The 27,337-nt window shown below is 34.3% G+C and overlaps 1 protein-coding gene across 1 annotated transcript in view; it reads right to left on the bottom strand.

Annotated features, from left to right (window-relative positions):
* LOC150093598 (tight junction protein 1-like) overlaps window positions 1-27,337 on the bottom strand; it is a 712,683-nt gene that overhangs the window by 223,962 nt on the left and 461,384 nt on the right. The window contains exons 24-25 of the mRNA XM_090413230.1: window positions 22,326-22,577; window positions 11,891-11,917 (exon numbers count right to left, since the gene is read on the bottom strand). Coding sequence (XP_090269356.1) covers window positions 11,891-11,917; window positions 22,326-22,577 — 279 coding nt within the window. The remainder of the gene's footprint in view (window positions 1-11,890; window positions 11,918-22,325; window positions 22,578-27,337) is intronic.

Below are 27,337 nucleotides of genomic sequence, written 5' to 3'. Positions count from 1 at the left end.
CATCAATGCCATCTACCACCCATGGTAGATGGCATTGATGGTACTGTTGTTCTTCCATTGGTGGTATGGAGGCATATGCCACAATAATGAATCTAGACTATTGTAAACAGATTAGGTCACCTAGGTTTCTCAGGAATGTTTAAGTTGTGGAGAAGATTCAGAGTCTAGTGACCAAAATGGTGACTGACCTGTGCAGCACTTCTGATGAGGATTGACTAAAGCTTTGTGTGTTATGACTTTAGCTGACAATCAGAAAAGATATCTGCAAAAAATGTAAATTACTAAAAAGTTTTATAGAGTAAATGCTAAAGAAATATTTCAGTACATGACCGGATTGGAAGAAGAAGAAGAAATAAACATCTAGTCCTTAGTAATGTAAAGACTAGATATTTTCTCAGAGAGTGGTAAATGAATGAAATGGGTTGCCAGAGATGATTGTGAGTGCCTAGTCCATGAATGAATTTAAGAAGAGGTATAATATGAGGGGAGGATGGAAAGTTCTGATAAATACCTAGAACAAAAACGATATTAAAGCAACTGATATAATGACAAGAAGAACATACTAGTAGCAGAGTTATAAAGGTAACTCTCATGTTCTTATATCCGTGTATGTTTTTTGTGGTGATATCAGCTGCTTTGATATTATTTTTATTCTAGATGTTTATCAGAACTTTTCAGCCTGCTTCACCACCCCTAAAGTCATTGTGTGAATAATCATCGTGCCAGTCTTCCATAATGAGTCTTCAGATTCCATGGACATGTCTGTGTAATAATAACATAATAATAATAATAATATGCTTATTCAAAGCAGAAATTTCAGCCTGGTATCAAGGCTGACTGCTGTACTAAGATGTATAATAACATGTTCACGCCAAGCATCAGACAAATGGTATCACGTCCAGTGGTGTAGCTACAGGTTTTGCCGCCCCTCTCAATACACATCAAAAATACTACAAAAAATCAAAACGACATATAGGGAAAGAAATTAAAACACTATGTTTATTTTTGAAGTAAAACTTTAATTTCAACATTCTAAAATGTTATTTTTCTTGTTTTCTGTTAGCAAAATCGTTGATGGCATTGGCAAAGTCTATTTCATAGTAATGTAGGTAATTCTTAATCAATTTTATTTAGAAAAACTCCTCTCACAACTAGCAGCACTTACACCATTGTGAGGAAAATTCATAGTAGTATTACAATACAGTATTTGGAACTGAGTTCTCGAGACTGTATTTTAGAATTAACTGCAAAAGTTCAAAAAGGTTCAAAGTGCCGCCCAGGGCGGACCGTCCCTCCACACTACCTAGCTACGCCACTGATCACTTCATATATGCCCATGGGACAGGATGAGACAAATTGTTTCATGCTTCCAGCTTGCATATTTGGAGGGCAAAACTGTTGTGTGCTTTGCTGAGAAAAACCAAAACTATGTAGAAAGGAAAAAGATTATTTGCTTTCAGGATGTATAATAAACCAATAATTAAAATAAATTCTATATTTGGTATGTTTAAATTTCTAAAGGTGTAAGTAATTATATAGTGATCTGCATTAATCAGTTATAGACATCCAATAAATTTACAGCTGTGGAATTTTGGGGTTGCAATAAATTACTGTGCTATTACATGTCATCCTAAAAATTCTAGTTATGCATTTATGAAAGGCTTCATTTGAAAAAAAAAGAGAGGGAGTATGGATTTGTGAATAAATAGTATAATGACTAAATCTCCCACAGTGCTAGCAAAACAAGGTAGAAGGAATGTAGCAGGAAATTCAATAAAATACATAAAAACCTATTTCAAAATAATGGATAAGGGGAAATTTTTTCTAAGAATTTTTATTGATCTTACATCTATTCTTCCTTCTATTCTTTATCCCCAAGTTAAAAAACACTTGTGTTTGGAATTTATTTGGAACCAAAAAATATGGATAATGTTTTTTGGTAATCAATCAGCTGAGGTAAAAAGATAATTTGATGGTGATTGGATTTGAGACTGAAGTATATCAGAAATGTCAAATGTCTTATTAAAGGATTTTGAATTTTCTTCCATAAATGATATTAAAAGGAAAGTATCTGATTATTTTATGAAAGAAACAATGACAGTGGTTTTCTACATAATGTTTATTTTTGATGACTAAACTGGAAGAAAATAAGAAAAACAACCACATCCAATTATGTAAACAGTAATATTCAGCAGAAGCATAGAAAATAATTGAAGTGCAATTAATTGATTGATAATTCAAACACACATGCAAATTTTTATTTCCGAAGGGTACACATCTCTCTCACCTTTCTCAAAGCAATATTTTATTAAATTAAAAAATAAATTTGGTTGTAAAAAATATAAGTAGACATTTATTCTTGGGATGAAGAAATCATTAAAAAAAGTTAAGAGCTAAAAAGAGATCAATGGATCACTTGTTATATCATGTTGGACTTCCTGACTTTGGTCTCAATGGAAAATGTTCCATTGAGACCTATTGTAAACTGTACAGATTGTGTGACCTATGAACTCTTCAAACATTTGTAGAATCTTCTCTTTGCAATTACAGGTAATTCTTCCTCTATTGTAAACTGTACAGATTGACCTGTCAATTCTTAAAACATTTGTAAAATCTTCTTTTTGCATTTACAGGTAATTCTTCCTCATAACAGGATTATCATTACAACACACAAATCTTACACAGTAAGATTTACACAGTTTTGATGTGATTTCACTGTTCACAACCTCTCTCCCCTCCCTCACTGATACAATAAAATTACTACAATAATTTTCCTCCCGATATTATAAAATTAAATTAAAGTTAAATTTCTTTTTATTTTGCCGGTCTGGTTGGCCGAGTGGTTAGTGTATCCGCTCTCCAGCCAAACGGCTGCGGGTTCGAATCCTGCCATGGGCATGGATGTTTGCGATTGTCTGTGAAAATCCTAGTGGTGGTGGACAGTAGATGGTGTTAGTGTAGACGATGCGGTTGGTGGATAAGGTTGAGTGGTAATGACAGAGAGCTGTAGAGCAGGTGCTCTCTCTCTCTTGATGTGTCTTGGACTCCCTAGAGGTGACAAATAATAATAATAATATTATTCAAATTTGCCTAACTTCAGGTTGCTTTACTTGTCAAAACAAATTGTATAAGCAGATAGAAAGAACAGCAAGGGAATGTTCTTAGCAAATTATTTTATGTTCCATAAAATAATTTGAGAACTGTATAATCATCTCCAATGGTTAAAATACAAAATAATTAATAATTATGGCCTTCATCCTAATCCTCCTCGAGAAGAAGTTTCTAGAATTTCAATGCCAGATTGACCTACAAGTTGCTTTCCCTCTATTTGTAAACTAAATTCCTTCATTGTCTTTCTGAAAGACAATATCTCGTCTCTCTTATCCTGGGGTTTACATGATCCCTCGTTCATGTGGTCTTTTTTATTATAGGCAGGCAAGTTGTTCTGCTCAGATTTGTATAGCAAAATGAGGAAGTAGATCTAAGATATTTAATTGTAAACACCTGATAAAGGTTCCTATCATCATAGATAAGATCAAACATAGATGAGTAATTTAAATTTATTTTTCTGAATTTTAATAGTTGTAGATGGAATTATCCTCCTCAGTTGATAGCATGTGTTGTCACATGCTTGTAATTTAAGTGTTGTTCATATTGTGTTTCCTAAGTATATTTTTCCTAAGAGTTATTCCATTATACAATAATTTTTTCAACTAAGAGGGAGGGGGGGGGGGCACATGTTCTTCTCCTGCATGTGATAATATCTCCAAGTTATCTTTTGAAGAATGCGGTAAAGAAAGGAACTTGTGCATGGTGAAAGTTGACTTTTAGATTTTTCCAATCAGAGAGGTCTTGATATATACTAAAAAATACTTTGCACATAAGGAATTAAAACTCTACAGATATGTTCCTGAGAAAGGAGAGACATTGGCCAAAATTTCTCATTATTTTTTCTATGAATTGGTTGGCCATTAGAATGGAATGTGGATTTAATGAAATTTGACTCTTGTTGTAAAAGCACTTCTGTGGAACAAGAGGCATCAACATTGTGGATTAACAGTTTGACAAGACCTGCCTGTTGAACATGATGATAGTAATTATAGAATTAGTGTAACTTTCTATATTCATTTTCTTTCTGTAGACCAAGAACTGAAGGTGGCAATCTGGTTGTCAGAATATGAGAAGTTATAGAAAGGAAATCAATTCTTATATTCTCTGAATGAGGTCTAGAAAGGGAAGACAATTTTTACATTATATTTCTAGAATAAATTACATTTTATAACAGATGAAGTTGATCTTATAAGTGACTGAAGTCCAATCAGGAGGAATCCAAATATCAAATATATCATCTACATAATGTGACCACAGAGAAGAAGGAAGAACACTGATGGAATCAAAAGATGTGTTCAAAAATTCTGCATGCAAGAATAGAGAAAACAAGTGAATCCACAACATTTACTTTACCTTGTTAATATAATCTCACATTTGAAATAACCAGCACTGATAGATAATTCAAAAAGTTTTGAAATATCACAATGAAAATTTTTCTTTTACAATTCCAGGATGTCATTCATTAGAATATCTGAAGAGGGAGAAACAACATTCAAACATGATAAAATCGGGAGACAAGCAATGAATTAGACACTTTGTTTTTGAGAATGAAAATTTAATTTATTTTTCATGTTTTTCATTATCATCACTTCATACTGTAATGGCCCTGTCTTTAAGAAGAGTTTTGATGATGCATCATTTTTGTTCCAAGTGATAGTGTGATGTGGCATTAAATATCATTTGGTATTGACCTTTTCCTGTAGACCTCAGATGAAAGACTGCCATGATTTTTTACTAAAATGGGAACATCAAAGAAGGGGAGGGATCTGTATTTTTTTACTTCTACTGAAAATTATATTTTTTGGCTTAAACAGTTGAGGAATTCCATAAACTTGTGGAGGCGTCTTCTGAGCCTGGCTAAATGATAAGATATCATCAACATACCTAAGCCCAACTCTTGGTTTTGTGTGATACATGTTGATGTTCAAAAGTCTCCATGTACATATTTGTCAAGTGCAGTGAAATGGATACATTCATGGCTAGGCATTTAGTCTGTTCATAATAGAGGTCTTGAAACTTGAAGAAAGTGTTCTCTATATAATGTTTAGAGTTTCATAGCATCAACAGACTTGTGACATCCAAACTTGCCATTATGTCTGGGGAATCCAGTTTAATGTCTTTTATTTTCTTTATGAAGTCTATGAAGTTTTTTATATACTTTAACATTTTTCCTACATATAGAAACAGAAGAGTGATAAATATTTACAATGTCTGGCATCCGGTATAAGTCTAAGTGGAATACCATTCTTGTGTGCTTTTGGAACTCCATAAATACACTGGGTAACACAATGTTTTGAAGTGACTGTTCTTTGCTTTCCTTAGGTCAGTTGAAAAGTTCATCATCATCACCATCAATTTCCTGATATGTATCCCTAAGGGGTGTTAAGGTTACTATGACATCACTACATGATTAGGTTTACCTTATTATTAATATCCTATTGAGAATTTTCTTCCAAATCAATCTATGACTTATGAGTATTCCAATATTGTCATATCTAACATTTTGTGTTTCTAAGCCACTTCTGACCGAATCAATCCAACTAGACTTATATGGCCATACCACCTTAGATTAGCTCTGCTGACACATTCTTGAATGCTATTTCAAGTTCAATAATGTCATGTTCCTTTCTTCTAATATCTTCATTTTTAATATAATTCTCCCATTAATGCCATCAGTTCACTCTACTAATTTTTCTCGGAATCCTCATATCTGTGGTCTCTATTCTTTAATCAAGTGTTTTATCTTCATGTTTCTGTTGAAAGCTATCGTTACTCCTTCATTTCCTTGATCATTATTGCCTGAAAATAACATCCTAAAAATCAAGGTTGAAAAGATTTATTATTATATCACTATTTTGTTATGAATAGTCTATGTGGGATCAATGTCTGTCTATAAGGGTTGGCTTCACTAAATAGCTCATTCACCTTGTTTATGTAAATGTCTACATCTGATACTACAGTTACATTCCCTTTGTCTGTTTTCAGTATTAAGGTATTCTAATTTTCTTTACCTTACATTAAAATTTTACAGATAAAATAGTGAAAGTTTTAAAACAATTCTACTTAAAAGTTGTCATCATTGATGATGACAACAAATATTCATGATGTTAAGATCAACAAAACAATCTCATCCAATTCTTAAATGATTAAAATCATACAAAATCTTCTGCACCATTTGCTACATTGGACAGAGAGGCCAATCTGGAGGAATCCGTCAAAAGAACATATAAAGACATGGCAAAAAAATGGACACATAGATCAGGACCGGCACTTCACATAACTAAAGAAAAACACCAAGTAAACTGATAACTCACTAAACTTCCATACATAGAATTCAATAGTTATGTACATAGATTTAAAGAAGCAAACAAAATTATATAATTCTCGTAGAAAGGCTTAGATGTTGGTTATACATGCTTATTAAATTACTTAAGGAAATTACAACGTACAAATATTATATATTAAAATTAAACTTTAATCTATATTCCAATATTTCATAACATATAACATAGCAGTAACTGAGGATGAAGCAGGAAGCTGTTGTTTCTCCTAAGAGTCCTGATGGTGCCCTCTAGTGGGCTATGTAAGTATTCTCGGCCATTGGGCTTAAGGTCTTCTGATGTAAGTCTCCCAAATTTGGGGCAGTCTCATGCAACCAAATTTGTTGAGGTTTGGCATGTTTCTTAGGGCTGAGGCTGATTCCATAAATAGCTTTTCAAATTTGAATTTATTATGGTGTATAACCGTGGCTTTCTTCCACCGTATTCTGTGGTGAGTATTCAGAGCATGGTCTGCAAGACCAGAGTGGCTGTACTGGTGAAAACGGATGTAGTCCTTGTGTTCTGAAATTATGATATTCGCTGTCCTGCCTGTTTGGCCAAAATAGGGCTTACAGCTGCAAGGGACCTTGTATACACCTGGTAGGTCTAAGGAAGGTGGCTGGTCTTTAGTGGAGCAGATAAGGGATGCCAATTTTTTATATGGTCTGTAACAAGAGGTCAAGTTATGTTTTTTTTTGGAATTTGGTAATTTTTTCCAAGGTGCTTCGGATGTAGGGAATGGTGATGGATTTATAATAATCCTTGTTGTGAAGGGGGGGGGGGGGGTTAACTGGTGTCAATATTTTTTGGAATTTTTTGGGGACATAGCCATTGGCTGAGAAAGTGTTGAGGATGTGGTTTAGTTCCGTGGTTAGGGCATTGTCATTTGAACAGATAAGTTTAGCCCTGTTGTGTAGTGTCTTAATAACTCCATATTGTTGTGATGGGGTGGTGGAATTGTTGGTGAATGTATCTGCCTGTATGGGTGGGTTTTCTATAAACTGAGTAAACCAAGGTTCCATCAGGCTGGTGGGTGACTAGTGTGTCTAAGAAAGGGAGGCTGTTGTTTTTCTCCTTTTCCAGGGTGAACTTGATTCTGGGATGTTGGTTGTTTAAGTGTGCTAGGAAGGAGAGGAGTGTATCAGAGCCATGTGACCAAATAGCAAACACATCATCAACGTAGCGAAGCCATATGGTTGGTTTCTGTGGGGCAGAGTTTCAGGCTTTCTCTTCAAAAGTCTCCATAAAAAAGTTGGCCAAGGGTGGGGAGAGTAGTGAACCCATGGCTGTCCCCTCTATTTGTTTGTAAAATTTTCCTTGCCAAATGAAATAGCCTGAGTTCATAGTGTTACCTCTTGTTACACTCTATATAAAAAATTGGCGGTCTTTATCCACTCCACTAAAGACCACCTATCTCCCTTAATAAGCAAGTGGTTTAATAAGCAAAATTATATGATGTCCTATTCAATGCAATAAAAATCAAGATCTCATCTTAAATAAACTATGGGCAGCATATATGAAAGATCTGCATATTAAAGATTAAGCTATGAGAGAACTTATTATGTAACTAGAAGCAATATTATTATTGAGAACAAATTTCTATGGAGTCAACAAACCCATAGCAGAGACCTAATATAACCAGCAGCATCACATTTTCTACACACTCACTATTCTGCATGTAAAAATTCACCCCTAATCTCCACCTCCCATCTTTTTACCAAATTTTACATAATTTCCAGAGCCTCTTGTTACTCTTTTCCCTGTTGCACCACTGTGTATAATCACTTCCATATAAATTCTCTAAAATTCACTCTCCTAACTTGAATGTCTCAATCATATTACCTTGTTTTAGACACATTCTCATATTTTAATGAACATTTACCATCAAAAAACTCCTAAAAAAAAGGAGGAATAAGAGATTTCCTCTGCATCAAGGATTCATCAAAATTAAGTCCTAACTTATTATTTTAAAAATTGTTAAAATAAGACTGTTCCTTTTTTTTTTATTGTTCCTCTTTTGTTTCCAAATTATTGGCTGATAGATGTAATGCACTTTTGTCTGAAATCATTCCAAAATCACACAAGTAGCACTATTAAAAGATGTTATAATTTTTTTCTTCTGAACAAAATAAAAGTTCAATTGCAAATTATTTGCTGTCACATCTTAATATCCATTCACAAAATGAAATAATTTACTTTTTATCAAACTCTGTTATTTGAACTTTTAAAACAATAATCAAGAGCCCTTATTTAGATTTGTATCTCCTGGTGAACATTTACCATTAAAGGAAACTATTTTGGAAAAATCTATAAGGTTCATATCTCAATTTCTTCTCAGCACTCTAAAAACAGTATTCTGTTTAAATCCAGCAGGTACTGATAATATTTCACAGCTTATCTGACATGTTGAGCTGATTTCTGGAAGCATGTATGTGTACACATGCATGCATGTATTCACTACAAATGCCTTTCCTCATCAGCACCTTTGCAGATATTTTGTTCAATCTCACTGCTGTGTTTAAATCTAACTTTTGCAATAGTTGAATATATATTTCCAAAACAACTACTTCTATCTTATAATCTAGTTCTTCCACCTTGGCATCCTAACAGCCAATGGGTCTGCCTGAGATGTATAATTTACTGGAGTACTTACTTAAGTACCCTGTTATTTCTAAAGCATCTGCCACTTTCCTAATTTCTGCATTCAATAAAATTATTCTTCCTTGATTATTCTTCCATTTGCTTGCCACATGGAGGACAAAATCTTGTACATTTCCCTTTGCTTGTAAAGCAAACTGTTTTTCATATTCTGATTTTGCATTCACTACCATCACTACAGCCACTATCACTCTCCTGCTCCTGAGCCAAGTCATCATCTATCTTCTGGTATTGGATCATGATTTTCTTTTATGCAGCTCCTGCTTCAAAGTATTATTCATCTATATAATTCACATGCAATACATTCTCCTAACTCTAAGAATACAGTCAGATACAGCTTTTATGTGATATTCTTTTACCAGTTCCCAAATATTGCTGTCTCCTATATGCACTTTTTTTCATGCTAAGGCATAGCTTCAAGTTAATGATCATAATCTACCATCTTCCAAATTAAAACTGCATAATCACTCTCTCCAAATGGAGGCAAAACAGAAACCTGAAGAGGAGAGATATGATAGAGACCTACAAGTTGGCAAGGAGTTGTTATAGGATCAATAGTGGAGAAGTTCTACAGAGAATAGTGGAGATCAGGGGAGAACCAGAGGTCATCCCTGGAAACTGTATAAAGAGGGTGTGAGTAGGGGAGTGAGAGGCAGGTTTTTTTCGTGCAGAGTTGTGAATGATTGGAATGCCTTGCCTGAGAGTGTGGTGTCTGCAAGGAGTTTGAGTGTGTTTAAGACACGGTATGATGAGATGTGTGTGTGTGATAAAAGGACCTCCCAGATGAGTCTTTGACTCCATGAGGTCTTGGGGTAATAATAATAATAATATAAATTTGCAGATGCAGGTATAACTATTAATTCTTTTTCTCTATTATTGCATGCGCTCTCTCTCTCTCTCTCTCCCATCTGCATTTCCATAACTGAAGTAACTCATAATGATTGTTCTACTTGTATCTATAGGATTTATCTCCCCCCTATGTATTTGTAACCTTCTTCAAGATGACTCTGGTCTGTGGCAGCATGAAACTACTTTTCTGTCTAGTTAACTGCTATCTCACACCAAACAGCTGCATACCTACTGCCTATATTATTTATACTACTACTAGCAACACCCTTCATGATCTCTACTCTAATTGGTTTTAATTACTCTATAATCAAAAGCAATACTCTCTGACCCTTTCTGCCCTGTCTGTCCTCCCTGAATACACTGTACCCATCATATTCTATTCTTGTAAATATATCCTGAAGTGTTAGCCAGTTTCTCTAATGTCAATAATTTTTATCCCATTTCTTTTGCAAATGCTAAAATGTAATTGCTTTATTCCCTATGCTTTTTACCATTAGTGAGTTTCCTAATGGCTGAACAACCATCAAGCTAAATAATATTCAAACAACTCTTAAAACCTGACTGGTTCAAATAAGTAACCTGAGTTAATTCATTACTCAAATGCCTTATGCCACTACTGCAATCAATTCTTATCTTACAAAACTAGCCCCACCATTATCAGAGTTATCTTTTCCCTACTATTCCTCTCTTTCTCTTTCTGTCATAACATTCTTGATCTCACCTTAGTGCATGTACTCGAGCTTATGTGGCCACCTTATCATATTGAGTTTCTTTCCCTGACTACCTATATTCACTCTTTTCACTGAAAACAATTTCTTGCAGGCACTTATTACCAAAACAAATACAATTAATATAAATCCTTTCTGAGATCAAAATGCTTCTCACTATACTGCACATCCAATCATCAGAAATCACAGCTTTCCATCTCAGTTCATAGATTATATCTTGGAAATAGATTCATAATCTTGACAATTTTCACATATTCGATCATATAATGCTTATGTCCTTTCAGATTATTTGTTTCAAGTAATACAATCCTATCTTTTCCACTTGTTCTACCTGCTTGCAAAAAAAAAAAAAAAAAATTATTCACTGCAGGAAAAAAAGGTTCATAATTTTTAGTACACCCTCAATCATAAAATTACTGTACATTACCATGTCTATTTATACTTTATACCGATTTCTGTTCTTTTGCTCCTTCCTTTTTCCTTTCTCATAAACTGTATAGGAGAATATGGGGTGCAGGATATCTTATTTTCTTTCTTTCTTAGCTTCTAATACTTAATAAACAGTTTTCCAGTCTCTCCAACTTCTGTTTTGTATTTGAAGCACTCATTGAAGCAGTGAAATTTCTGTCATTGTGCTACACTCTTCTGTTTGTCTTCCCTACTGCTATTGTTCCATATTATCTATCGCACAACCTTTCTCTCTCTCTCTCTCTCTCTCTCTTATTATGACCACTACATATTCTTCATGTTAGCATTTGGTATTTTGGTCACTTTTACTTTGGTTAATTATCAAAACATAACATGTTGCATTTCTGAATAATATCTCTTTATCCCTATCTACTAAACTTTGCAACAGGCATTTCCTCAACCTCTCTATCACCTAAATGTTACAGAGGACTGATCTGCCTTTTCTTCCAAAGCCCCCCCCCCCCTCTCTCTCTCTCTCTCTCTCTCTCTCTCTCTCTCTCTCTCTCTCTCTCTCTCTCTCTCTCTCTATGGTTTCCACATTACAGTGGAAACCAAGTGACCAGACATCTACATAGTAACCCCCTATGCAGTCTGATCAATGCCTTGTACAGTGGAATGCCCCACTTAATATTATATTTGTCAGTGTACTTATTATCATAACATGAGTGAAACATAACATAAAAATTATCTTAGAATAAAAAAAAATGTAAAAAACTGCAGAATATATAAAAGTAGTTCTAATGCATACATACATACCTTGTAAAGAGCATAGTAAGGGAGAAGCTATTGAAGAAAGCAGATAAAGTCAGTTAGCATCAAATAAATGATTCTCAAGTACTGACTACTGATTATTCAGATAAAAGCTAATAAACAGATAAAAGTAGACAGTAAAACAACAACAACAACAACAACAACAAAAAATAAAAACTTTGTTAAATGTGTATAAAAATAATGAGAAGAAGTTCTGTTACCTGGAAAAATACTCAAATGTCATGAAAATTTATTGAACTGTGTTAAGTGGAACTTGTTTCCCCAAAAACAGGCAATTTTCAAAGAAAGAGCCATAAGGCTTCAAGAAGAAAATGACATAAAAACAAAGCTTTCTTTCTGCAGAACAAGTAAGTAAATAAGAGGCAGAAAAAAACAGGGACGTAAAAAATTTTATTTCAGCATTGCAAAACTTAGATAAATTAAAATTTTACAAGAGGAGTAGCATAAAAGTACTAAATAATTAGGAGACCACATCTGCTGTAAAAAATTGTGGATAATCAACTTTTGATCCAATCTGTTCCAATCCTCACTTTCCTGCAGTGAACAGTACAAAGCATTATACAGGATCCCAGAGTAGAAATAAAAGATGATGAGTTTCATTTCTCAGCAAATATGTCAAAACTTTTAGGATATTTATTATTAAATGCAAAAAAATATACTTGAAATGAAAATAAAATTCTGAACTTTGAATGAGTTTTATGATTTTTAAATATAACTTTTGAGGAGTAAGGTTAACAAATGTTTGGCAATAATATTCTGTATATACCAGTTGAGTGCTCTAAGGGTAATCAGGTTTGTGTGCTCTACAAAGAAACAACAGCAGCTCATCAACATCAATTCAAAATGTCATATCATTGGCCATAGGAACAATTTTATACAAAAAATTAGTTAAAACTTTCTGATGATTTTAGAGAAAAAGAAAATTAGTATTACTTTTTCCATAAGATTCTCTGCTGCAGTGTAGATCTTAGGATGCTTATTTTGATGTCAATATTTTTAATTTGTTTACTGTATTATTTAATTCTCGTGGAATTCTCATGGAAACTCAAAAATTTAAACTCAAGCTGGGTAAATAAATAACAGATGCTAGAAATTTCCCGGAATAACAAAATAAATATGCTATTATTTGCAGGTGATCAGGTAATAATATCAGATAAGGAAAACAATTTACAAAGAGCAATATATAATTTAAACATTATAGTAGAACAGTTTGGAATGAAAATTTCCATAGATAAAACTAAAACAATGGCATTTTGTGGACAAACTCCAGTTAGAAGCAAAATAGTTATTAATAATACAATAATAGAACAGATAAATACTTTCTTCTAAATTAATCTTGGATGTGAAATATCCTATGAAGGAGAAAAAGACATAAAATTAAAAACTTCAAAATTTTTACAGATTATAGGCCTGATAAATAGAACACTCAACCCAAATATAGTACAAAAAGAAACACACTTTAAAATATACAATACTTTAGCAGTGCCCACATTATTATATGGCAGTGAAATTTGGACAATAAACAAACAAGATAAACAAAGAATAAAAACAAGTGAAATGATATTTATGAGAAGAACTGCAAAATACACATTATTAGATAAAAAAAAAAGGAAGGAAGACATTTTAAAAGAACTAAAGACAAAATCAATAGAAGAAAAACTAAACAATTATAAACAAAAATGAACTGAACATGTAAACCGAATGGCCAACACCCGACATCCTAAACAAATACTAAAATATTAACCAATTGGAAAGAGAAGGCAGGGTAGACCTCAAAAAAAGATATTGGATGGATAATGAGACTGGAACAGACCAATATGGTCTATACCCATAATTAGTGTTATGATGATGATGATGTATTTTAGGATTCTTTTTGTGGCTGATCTTCATTCAAATGAAATGCTTCTGACAGTTTGAGTACTGACAACTCTTTACTATGACATATAGATCTTATGGCTGACAGGAAACTGGAAAAGTATTTGCATGTTTTGACAATAATGAAAGTGCAGACATTTCTGTTAAAAAAATCATAATTATGATTCTTTTGTTCATACCATATCAAATGAACAGCAAGCGCCATTCAGGATGTTCTGAATCTAGCAGTTTCAAACTGACTTGTCATAATATTTTTCTTAACTAAAAGTATCCATGATGTGTAACACCTTCAAAACAATTAACACAATTATTAATTCATAATTCAGTACAAAAATGTGCATCAATATGCATGAAGAGAACTCCTAAAGCAAGAAAAATCTAATGAGTATGTCACTAATGATAATGATGATGTCTGATTTGCCCAGGATACAAGAACCTCTCATTTAGCAAGATAAAAATAAGTATCCTATTTAAAATAAAAATATGTATTGAAGATTTGAAAATAATTAATGTCAAACAACTCTAACAACAACTATAAATGCAGATATAAAAAATATCATTTAATAAAAAAATAACAATTTTTAAAACAAAAACCAGACCTTTGACAAAATTTGAGGAAGACATTCACTGTCACAGACCGAAACGCATGTGGTAAAGTTCTTTGTAAAATGGAAAAAAATATGAAGAGAGAAAATTTTCAGAAACCTGTAAATGCAGATAAAAATTATCATTTAGTAAAAAGTAACAACTTTTAAACAAAAATGAGACTTAGGTGGAATTTTACATTTCAGTAAATTGAAATGTGAAAAGCCAGCCAAATGACATCACCATGGTGGTGTAAAAGTTTTAATGCATTATGCTGCATAGTTCAGAAAAGATTATCAGAACAATATCACATGAGAGGAGTATAATTCACACTGCAGAAATTTATTATTATTATTATTAAGCGAGACCTCCAGGGAGTCAGGGACTCATCGAGGAAGGCCATATATCACCTGCATCAGCTGTCATACCTTCTCTTGAATTCATTCACACTGTATGCACAGTTGTATGGATTGCTATATTGGGTCATCACCCAATATAGCAATCCATTCCAATCAATCATGCACCACTCTGTGAGAGAAAAATCTAGCTCTCACTCCCTTCTTGACTGCATTTATGCATTCCCAGCTTCCAAGGATACCCTCTTGTCCTTTCCCCACCCTCCATAAAATGAAAAATTCCATCAACTGAAATCCTGTATGACCCTTTCAGAAGTCTGTAGGTTTCCATCATCTCTCTCTTCTTTCTTCTGTTTACTAATGTCTGCAGTCAACAAATTCTCAGTCTGTCTTCAAAATCTGTATTCCACAATTTCAGACTTTTCCTGGACTTTGAACAGATTTAGTCTCCTGGATTCCATGGTGATGCTATATAGGGGAGAGAATGTACAAAGAAGAGTGTTAAAGATGATATCATGGTCTTGTGATGAGGCAAAAATGACCTTATCTCAAGATTTGTTTTAACTTTGCAGTTATCCTCTGAGTTGCATTTGCAAGTTTTGCTATATGGCCCTTTAATTTAATATCTATGAAAACTCCAAGATCATTAGCCTGATCAGTTTCTTTTAGCACAATGCCATCAATATAATATGAGGTCGTATCAAAGCCTTAATGTTTTCAAAATAATTATTTCATGACGATATGATTTCAAAATCATAAACAAAATGATTTCCTTATTCTTACATGTCAATGTTTGTTTCATCATTGCAATTATCCTCTGAGTTGTATTTGCAATATTTTATATGGCCCATGAACTTCAACTTCCTACCTACTAAAACTCCAAGATCACTATCCTAATCAGCTTCTTCTAGCATAATCCCACTAATATGATATGACATTGGATATCTCATCATGCAAAGTACATAACTTTATGTTTACTAACACTGAAGTGACAGCCATTTTCACATGCACACAATTCTGGTCTATTCAAATTATTCTGCAAGTACTGCATATGAACTACATTCATAATTACCCTGCCTCCTGTCAAACTCTTATCAATGTCATTAATGTAAAGATTGTAGACTCATGTCCGTATATTACATCTTTTGATATCTGTCAGTCAGTCAGTCATCTTCTTCTTCTTCTTATTATTATTATTATTAACATCTGACCTCTATGGAGTCAGAGCCTCCATAGAGGTCAGATGTTATATATAGATGCAATAGTGTGTACCTCCCACTGTGAGCAATAGTGGGAGGTACACACTATTGCTCACAGTGCTCATCCAACCATGCCTTAAAATGATTCAATACGTCTACATTCACAACACACTCAGGCAATGCATTCCATCACCAACCACTCTTCCCATGCAAAGAACCTGCTCCTCACTTCTCTGCTCACTTTATATAGTTTCCAGTGATGGCCTCTTGTTCTACTCTCCTACCCCATTCATTCTATGAAAAATCTCTTCCATATCAACCTGACTATCTTATACATCTCAATCATATCCCTCCCCATCTTCTTCCAATTCAAAAGGCTTTGCAATTTACATTCTCTCAATCTGTCCTCATACTGCACATTCCAAAGACCACTGACAATCTTTGTGAATCTTCTCTGGACCCTTTCCAACATATCCTTGTCATCATGAAAACCTGGTGACTAGATCTATGCACAATAATCCATATGAGACCTGATCAAGGCCTTATACAATGGCATCATAATCTTTTTATTTCTGCATGTCAGGTCGTCCGCTTCATGTTTCACAAGTTGTGCAATGTGGCCGATGAATTTCAGGTCCTTGTCCACCACCACCATTCCCATATCTCTTATTTCCTCTACCTCTTTAAAGTTTTCCATCAAGTGTATACTTTCCATCCTATTGTTGGTTACCAAATGTCAAAACCTTACACTTTGTAACATTGAACTGACAGTTCCACTTACCCATGCTAATAATAACAGGATATATAACAGAATCAAAGCTAGGAAGGGGATTCTTATAGTAAAGTATCAATACAGAGAAAATTTTGCAGTTCATGACAGGTGGGGAGAAACTCCGGATCTTCCCTGAAAGCTGAGTAAGGGTGGGGTGTCATCTGGAAGAATGTGAGGTCCAGGTTATTTTTTTGTTGTATACAGAAAGTGAATGGAATAAGCTGCCAGTGAACATTGTGAGTGCATCTTTAGTGAATAGTTTAAAGGAGAGATATGAGAGTACCAAGGAAATATACCTTCTGTATTCCTTGGAGGCAGCTACATATAATAATAATTATTATTATTTGACACCTGCAGGGAGTCCAAGGACTCATCGAGGGAGGAACCTGCTCTACATCTCCACCATTCAATCACCAACTGACTGCAACTACACCAACACCATCTACTGTCGACCACCACTGGTATTTCCACAGATAATCACAAACATCCATACCCATGGTGGGATTCGAACCTGCAACCTTTTGGCTGGAGAGCGGATATGCTCTCCACTCGGCAATAATAATAATAATTGAACTCATTTTCCAATCAAAGATTTCATTATGCTGTTTCATGTTTCTTGTTACTCTTTGACTGTGTACTACTGAATATAGAACTAATATAAAGAGTGATCATGATGTTAACTCACTACCTTTGGGAACATATAAAAAGACTGTTAGCTTAAATGAATTAGCACATTTCCAGTATTAATGTTAATAAGCATTGCAATATGAATGCAAATGCACTGCACCATGTTTCAGGAGGTGGGTGAAATCTACTAGTAGGATCAGGGAATGGTGGCAATTATGTGCATCTTTAGTGAATGGCAACCCTGGAAATTATGTAAAGAAGAATAAGTGAAGAAGGAAGTTAGGACTTGATTTTTACATTTTCCTAGCATTTATGACACATGATGACAATAGAAGACGCAGCTATCATGTGTGTCATGAATCTTAGAAGAGGTGAATGAGTATAATATTCAATATGATAGATATGTTTTTCATGAGTGAGACCTCCCACATTAAAAATGAGTCCATCTTTTGTTAATTTAATTTAAATATTTATTTATTCCTGAGCAATACTTAGCCAAGCTTATACGTTGGCACAATTTATTAGCTATAAGCTAACGCCTTTTTGTTCCCATATAGGGAGTAGGCAAGGCCATTTTAGCCCTATCTAACTTTTGGAGACTGAGTGGGCAGTTCAATCTCTACTGGTGCCCAATTAGAGATAGCTGGCCCAAGGCTATCACTAATTAATTGGTATGCAGTGAAGAAGGCAGCTTAGAAATGCTAGCCATCTCGTGGTCCCTAACCCTAACACAATATTTTTCAAGTCTGAAAATAGTGTGAGGTTCGACAGCTGATTTTCTTGAGTTTATGGAACGAAAAACCAGATTTTCTGGGGATAAAACCCACTTGCCCATGCTAGAGATCGACTAACTTGGGAACGGTTCGAATAAAGGCTTAGAAAAATTTCCTCTAGTCGGCAACTAGATTTTAAACCACCGAGTCTTTCTTTGTGTGAAGCGCCATAGAGTGCAAATGCCACTTCTACTGAGCTACATAGGCCCCTATTATAATCTCCTGGCATAATTTATTATAATGAATATCCATGGTATGGTGGAAGTAAAAACAAATTTCATTTTTAAATTCTATGATCTGAAATTCACCAATCCAGAAAATTTGATCCAAGCTGCCAAAGATTTATCAATGAGTGTAGTCTATGTCAGTGTATCTATTATTCATACTGTATTATGAAGTCTTGTAAAATTACAGGTAGTGATTAAAAAGGAGTGCTGATTATTGCTAGCTTTTCAGCTGGAGTGTATTCCAGCTTTTGGATAGAGTGCAATACAAGTGCAAACTAGAAGCTATGGACTAGTTGTTGTAATTCATGGTTTGGAATCTTTAAACATAAATAAAGGATGTAAGTCAGTTATTGACTCCAATATTGCAACTTTTAAATTAGCCAAGTTAATACTAGATGTAAGAGTATATCGAGGCTTTGAATTAAACTCTTATCATTTTAAGGTACTGGAAAAAATTCAATTTAAACCAAAATGGCTAAAAATAGATAAAGTGGAAAATAGCGATCAACAAAGTTACAAAATTTCTTCATTACAAGGTCCACATACTAGGCGACAATATCAAAAATGCACTGATTTAAAAACAGAAACCATATATGAATCAAATCAAGCCAACAAGACAAAATATATGGTTGGTTGCTGCTATAGGTCCAGGGGATTCCATGGATGATCTAGAGGACATGAATCAGCAAATTAGTACCATGACTTGGTCTAGTTATTATTATTGGAAGATTTCATATAGACTGAAAGGAAGAGAGAGATCACATGGCAGGAAAGAAATGGAATTTATACATATACTGAGAGATTACTCGAGGAAGCATGTGACGCAGGAGACTCGAGGTGCAAGAGTGGAACTGGTCATAGGATCAGAAGTGCTATTCATAACTAAGGTGGCTTAGGTGACAGCCTCCAATTAGGAGGCTACATTGTCTCCAATTGGGGAAAGTGACTGCAGTCTTGACTTCAGAGATTGTAAAAAATGAGGAATATTCTGTCAAGAAGGGAGAATATATGGAATTACAAGGCAGGTGATTATGACAAGCTTAGGAGGAAGTGTGAAGCTGCGCCATGGTATAAAACCTTGTAAGGGAAGAAGTTAAGGGAAATCTAAAGGAAGCTATATTAAATTGTATGTTTAAGGTATGGAGGGTTAATCAGGTGGGAGTTAGATGGATGAGTAATATCATTAAGCATGAGCTTCAGAAAAAGAAAATGCTGTGGAGGGTATAAGGAGAAAGATGACCAGCAAGCTCATGAACAGTACAAGGGTCAGGCAAGAAGGTTGACTAGTATAGTAAGGAAGGCAAAATCAGATTACAAGAAGAAACTAACCAATTTATTCCTATCTTCACTATGTGGCAAGTAAGAGGAAGAATAACCTTAATGAGTGCTGATGGTCACGTGGTGACAGAAGCAAATAAAATAGTTGAGTTACTGAATGATCACTTTGCCAAGGTATATCACAAGTGAGGGTAATGCTGTGACATATGTGACAGAGATTTATGTGGGAAGTAAGGTGGATGAATTGGAGGTTCTTGGGATATTGCAGACTCTTAATGTGAATATAGCTGTGGGATTAGATGGGATATCAAATCACATTTTTCAGGAATGTACAAGGGAACTGGCAATGCCTCTGGCTATCTCTTCAATTTCAGTCTTAGATCGGGTACAATTTCAAGGGTGTGGAAACAATGCAAAATAATTTCCTTGCATAAGGGAGGACCTAAGTCTGTGGCAGCAAATTATACAGCAATCAGTATCTCAAGAGTGGTGGTAAAAGTACTGGAAAAGTTGGTCAAAAAGAGAATTCAAGAATAGGTGGATAAAAATGTGATACTCTATGAGAGGTGTCCTGGCTTTGTGAAGGATCAGTCATGCCTTTGTAATCTACTAACTTTTTATAATATTGACAGCTGAGATGGATAAAGAGAATAGCTACACAATGATACTGCTGGATTTTGAAAAGGTGTTTGTTAGAATACCACATGGAACTCTGTTAAATAAACTGCAACAAATGGGGATGGATATGAAACTGCTAATATCAATAAAAGGATAGCTGATAGACAGATACCAAAAACTAGTATATGGAGGAGCAGAATCCAAGAGACTAATGGTGTGCCACAGGGCTCTGTGCTTGCACCACCACTGTTTAATTTGTACACAAATGATATAGGAAATAATTTGAGGGGAGATATTCAATTGTTTGCATGATGCAAAATTAGGTAGAGTAATAGTTAAGATGATGTGGTAAGCTTGCAGGATGATTTAAATAGGCAGACGGTGTAGGCAAAACATAATGGATGCCAATTTAATGTGGACACATGCAGTAGGCTGTGATTTTTTTTTTCTTTGACAACTTTCATACATCTTCTGTTGAACCAAGGCTTGGAAAGTGGATGTGAATTTTGGGTGGAATAAGAGATAATGCCTTTCTGCCACTTAGGATGATTTCTGTGACTCACTCAGTGCAGTACTGGAGATAAATATAATAATGTTATCATTTAACTACACAAGGGGGAATGTATACACCATGATACTTTTGGATTTTGCTAAGGCTTTTGACAGAATACAGCATGGAAGGCTATTGGATAAATTGGAGAACATCGGTTTGGATTATAAAATATTTGCGCAGGTAAGAGGATGTCTGACTGACAGATATCAGGAAGCGGTATATGGGGATGTGAGTCTGCAAGATTTAAGGTAACTAGTGATGTACCAAAAGGATCAGTCCTTGGTCCTCTATTGTTCAATCTGTAAATTAATGATATTAGGAAGGATTTGACATGTGGCATACAGCTTTCCTGATGATGCAAAGATAGGTAAGATAATCAGGAAGTTTTTGGAGAGGTATTCCCACACTTAAACATACCTCAATAAAGGTCAAAACCAGTCTGGATAGTGGCCCTTCCCATAATGCATAGCATTATACATGTCTCCATAAGGATATGTGCTTTGTATTATGGGATACTGAGACAACTGATGTGAAGTCATTAGCCTCTATATACAAGTCATGAAGATTCTTCACATGAAAACATTATTTGCTTACACTTGGATAAAGAATTAAACCAAGAATATAATTTTTTATTTTATAGTATAACCAAGTGAAAAAAACTTTCAACAGGATATAGCACTCTTCTGTACACTCTCTTATGGTACATACCAGGAATCTGATGATGATGATAACAAAGACAAAATGTTTTTACTGCTGAGGAAAATTATGAAACATGTCATACAAAATTATAATAAACTTCATCTTTTTTTTTTAAACAGGCAGCAAAAGATGATATGAATAGTACAAGGTTACAAAGTTATTAAATTCTGGCTCTCTTATATAATGTACAGAAACACCTGTGGGATTTCCATAAAAAAAAAAAAAATCTAACCACAGTTAAAGTATTAAATATTTAATTCAGTGACCATTAATTTTAACAAACATATTTCATAATAAATGACCACCACTCTCTCTCTCTCTCTCTCACACACACACATACACATGCACACAATCAGCAACTTAGTCTTGCAAAGGTTCTGCAGAAATTTAAGCTTCCTGCTACTTTCATACTTATCAACCAAATCTCAGTTATTACTCTCAACTAAAGACAAGCTTTCTCCTTTGTTAATAGTTAGTATTATGAAGTTACATGCCACTGCAATTTATCCTAGGTTAGTCATAAAGGCTGGTCAATTGAAAAACAACTCTGAACATTAAGATCATTACCTTCTGTTGATTAAAACTCACAAGTCTAGATTAGCCCAACATGGTGTTGACACTTGCCAATGAATCTTATGAAATAAAGCATATTTTTTTAAAAAAATAGAAGTATTTTTAAATTTAATATTTGTTCGAGGAAAGTTCTGAAGCCCGTTACATCACTCCAGTCTTAATTGCAATAATGTTATCTGTCACAGTTGGAGGTGCTTACTAAAGTAATTGATAATAAAATACAAATAAGTGGTGTGAAATATGTATGACTATATAATATTATTAATAGTATCATGAAAAGCTTACCTCTTTTGTTCTTCCCAATGTATAACAAGGTGGTTGTCCAAAAGAGGGCAATCCAGTCAGGATATTCTGAATAGCTATATTTGGATCACTAGAAGACTTAACAATTTGTCTTTCTCCGGGATAAGTAAGTCCTTCATGTAAGCTAACTGATCTGCCATCATTAGTCAAGTCTAAATCACTTTCTGGAGATGATGTATAGTTAAGACGAGATGTCATTGGAAACAAAAAATCATCTGCAATTATTTCTTCAGGCTGTAACCAATATGAAAATCATTAACAGACAAATCAGTCATTCTAAATCATTTTAAATGGAAGAAATAAAAAAGAAACCAAATACTATCAGGATACACAAGACATTTTTCAATATATCATCTGAGATGAATTAAAAACAAATAAAATAAAGTAAATGATCAGAGAATGTAGATAATGGATATCCAAAGGCTCAATGGAAATAAAGTTAAGTAATATGGCTTTAAAACAGCACAACAGTATCAAAAATGAAAATATTAAAATGGAACTTGACATTATTAATATGTATACTCATCACTAACACAGGCAGTATGGCTGCATAACAAATTGATCCCAGGCTATGTATCATGTGTTACCCATCAGGCAGTAGGTCACTCAACTATATATTCTGTCTCTTCTGAATTATGCAGGATGTTTTTTTTTCCCATAAAAGTTGCAAAAAAAAGAAAGAAAGAAAGAAAAAGAAAAAATAGCCCACTTGATTTGAAAGGTCTTTATGGAATGACGGTTTATTTTCATTTATTTTATTTTTCTGACAGAATTTTCATGTAAAACTAGTCTTTGTGAAACCATGTAAATGGTACAGAAAATTGCAAAAATAATGGTATAATATTTCAAGTTACAAAAAAAACATACTCAGTATTTTCATTTTAAAATATAAAGAACATGGATGGTATTTTTAAATATATCATCCTGTTCTTTCACAGTCAACCATTCCAAACCTGGTGGGGAACTGCCAATTGTAAAATAATGGGTTGATTGTATGTTAATATATTTACAAGGGTGGTCTGAAAAGTTATCAGCCTTGACCATATATGGCAACACTATCGGCAAGATTTTTTTTTCTTCCCTAAGTTGGTACATCTGTCATAAGCAGCCATGCGAAATTGCAAGTCATTCTATCCATTACTGATCCACTAGCTATGTAAGTACTACTGTATTATTTGTTAATATTAATTGTTTGAAAATAATATACAACGGGAGATAATTTTTTTCAAACAAAGGGCTGCGGGTTCGAATCCTGCCGTGGGCATGGATGTTTGTGATTGTCTGTAGAAATAGCAGTAGTGGTGGTTGGAGTTTGGTGTAGTTGAGGTCAGTTGGTGGATTGAGTGGTGGAGACAGAGTTGTAGAGCAGGTGCCCTCCTAGAGGTGTCAAATAATAATAATAATAATATTGTAATGTATCTTGATTATAAATTGTTTAAATAAAACTATTTATTTTGTTTTATAGTGTGTTCTATTATCCTTATATTTTTGTTGTATATATGAGGGTGGTCAGAAAAGTTCTCGGCCTCAACCATAGATGGCAACACTAATGGCAAGATTTTTTTTTTTCCTAAGTTGGTACATCTGTCATAAGAAGCTCTTTCTTTTATACAGCTGTCTGAAACAAAAGTGTTGTCAGTATCCCATGAAATAGATAAAATCGAGTATCATGTGGTTATAAAATTCTTTGTAAAAGAAGGTTTAACGCCAAAAGAAATTCATTCGAAGTTCATTAAGTTTATGGGCCTTCTTCCCCTTCATTTATGACAATTACGAAATGGGCTGCCAAATTTAAACGTGGCCGTACTAGCCTTGAAGATGATCCACTTGAAAGACGTCCAAAAAAGTGTAACAACACCAGAAATCATTGATCAAGTGCACGATATGGTATTGGATGACCAGCAAGTCAAATTGCGTGACATTGCTGAGACTATAAGTATTTAAAAATAATGTGTAGGATATATTTTGCATGAAGAATTCAAATGAAAAAGTTTTGTGCAAGATAGATGCTGGGCTTGCTCACAGCAGATCAAAAATACACTCGCATGAAAATCTCTGAACAGTGCATGGAGCATTTTAACAAGAATAAAACTGATTTTGTGCAGATTTATTACTATGGATGAGGCTTGGATTCGCCAGTACACACTGGAATCCAAACAGCAGTCAAAACAGTGGACAGAAGCCAGTTGTTCAGCACCAAAGAAGACAAAGTCGGTTCCATCATCAAGAAAGGTTATGGTATCAGTGTTTTGGGATGCTAAAGGCATTTTGTTTATTAATTATTTTGAAAAATAACCAAGGAATATTATTCTGATCTTTTAACCAGACTAGGTGAAAAAAATTGTGAAAAAGACCTGGTTTGCAGAAGAAAAAAAATCAACTTTCATCAGGACAATACGCTGCCCACAAAGGTGTTTTGGCAATGAAAAAATTAAGGCATCTGCACTATGAATTGTTGGAACATCCACCCTATTCACCAGATTTGGCTCTCTCTGACTTCTATCTCTTCCTAAAACTAAAAATCTTCCTCGCTGGTAAGCGGTTTTCTTCAAATCAAGAGGTGATTGCAGCTGTAGAGAGGTATTTTGCAGATCTTACTGAGAACCACTACAGGAACAGGATAATGGCACTGGAGCATCACTGGAATAAATGTATTAGTCTTAAGGAAGATTATGTTGAAAAATAAAAATAATTTTGAAATTATAAATTCATTTTTTCATTGTAAGGCCAAGAAATTTTCAGACCACCCATGTATATGTACTGTCTGACCACAGATGTGAAATCCTCACGACACATCTGCGCATGGCAGAAGAAGGTGAATCCATTCCAATAATAGGGTAATCAATGATGAGTTTATTATTATACATTGTAAAATTAGCTTCTCTTTTATGAAAATTCTAGTTTTTAAAGTGGAAACTATTTTGCTTGTACAAAAGTTGGAAAATTTTACATATAAAATATGCGATTTCGCATGTTGGTGACAAATTTATATATATCGCCTTATTTCTTTATCTCCTTTAACATGAATTGATTCTTCTTGGAATCAATTTCCCAAAACTAAAACTCTTCCTCGCTGGTCAGCATTTTTCTTCGAATCAAGAGGCAATTGCAGCTGTAGAGGGGTATTTTGCAGATCTTACTGAGAACCATTACAGGGACAGGATAATGGTGCTGGAGCATCACTGGAATAAATGTATTAGTCTTAAGGGAGATTATGTTGAAAAATAAAAATAATTTTGAAATTATAAATTTGTTTTTTTTTTCATTGTTAGGCCAAGAACTTTTCAGACCACCCTCATACTTCACAATAAAATGAAGAATGTGCAGGCAATACTAATCTAATTGATTTAGTCAGACTTTTGTACAGATTTGGCACTGAGTTTTGATTGTGATGAGGATATGTTAGCAAGTGTCCAGATAAGATTATTATAATCTTATCTGGACACTTTCCAGAGTAAGGATTCTCTGAAAATTTGTTAAATGAGAATAATAAGATTGAAGTGTGGTTTAATGCAACAAAAAAAGCAAGGAATGAATTAAACAAGTTTAATAGTTCCAATATATTACCTCTGTCACAGAGATGTCATCTGGGTTATAACAGCAAAAATGACAAACCACACAAAAAATAAGTGGGAGATATTAATTAATTAATATATTCCACTTATTTCCCACTAACTACCATAACTTTGGCAGTAAATGTATTTCTAATGTAAAATGTGCAATATACAATTCTTATATTGCATTACAGATGATATCTCAGGGATAGAGTCACATCCCTCGTCAAAGTCTTGCAAGATGACTTAGATAGATTGGAGTTCTGGACTAAGGAGAATGGATGTCAATTTAATGTGACAAAATGTAAGGTTATGCATTTCGGAGTGAAAAGATTAGCAGCAGTATACCACATTGGTGGAACTGTACTCCAAGAGATTGATGAGGCCAGGGACTTGGGAGTGTTGGTGGATAGGGAGATGAAGTTTAGGGGGCACATTGCAAAAGTAGCTAAATCAGCTCATCAACTCACTTGGTTGTTGAAAAATACCTTGACGAGCAGAGAAAAACAAGTTATTGTACCTCTGTACCGAGCCCTGATAAGACCTCATCTCGACTACTGTGCCCAGATTTGGTCACCTCGGTTCCTTCTTGATGGGGAGGAGGTGGAGAGGATCCAGAGGCGAGTGACTAAGATGATAGCAGGTCTATGGAATGAACCATATGAGAACAGGTTGAAGATTTGTGGGTTGCAGAAACTAGTTGATAGGCGGAAAAGGGGAGATATGATTGAGACATTCAAATTGCTAAAAGGATTCTATAGGATTAATTCAGATGATATTTTTATGATCAGGACTGGTGGTGGGAGAACTAGGGGACACCCATGGAAGCTGGGCAAGAGTGTGGTTAGCAGGGGTGTTAGAGCTGGGTTCTTTACTTTTAGAGTGGTAAATGAGTGGAATAAGCTGCCAGAGTCTGTTGTGGGTGCTATGACGGTGAACGAGTTCAAGACAAGGTATGATAGATACTGTGAGAATGTAATCGCATAGTTGTGTGGACATGATGTTTAGGGCCTCCCTCGATGAGTCTAAGGACTCCTGGAGTAGCCCGTGGTAATAATAATAATAATAATAATAATAATAATAATAATAGAGGCAAATTATTGGAATCCTTAATCCTGAATTTAATTCCCTCTATTAAATCATAATATATGCTTCAACAGCACTTTAACTTAAATACACAATTGATAGATTAGTAAGGTTAGTATTTAAAGCAAAAATGATAAGAAAAAGACCATAGGAAGTCCAACATATAGATGGTTGATGCGGCTCATGATACTTTTGAAGAAAACAAATTACTTAGATAGGAAATTAGTATTGAAATAATGGCTATATCTTCTGATATATCCCTTGATATATATATATACATTGTCTTGTTATAGTACTGTGTCTGTACGGCAAGAGATTAACTTATACCACTAGGTTTTAGACATGTCTGATGAT

Source organism: Typopeltis vanoorti, chromosome 23 (genome assembly GCF_054136105.1).
Source record: "Typopeltis vanoorti isolate ZY-2024b chromosome 23, IOZ_Tvanoo_1.0, whole genome shotgun sequence".
Taxonomy (NCBI): domain Eukaryota; kingdom Metazoa; phylum Arthropoda; class Arachnida; order Uropygi; family Thelyphonidae; genus Typopeltis; species Typopeltis vanoorti.
The sequence above is the reverse complement of the archived record's forward strand: the minus strand, read 5'-3'. Positions and strand labels throughout refer to the sequence as shown.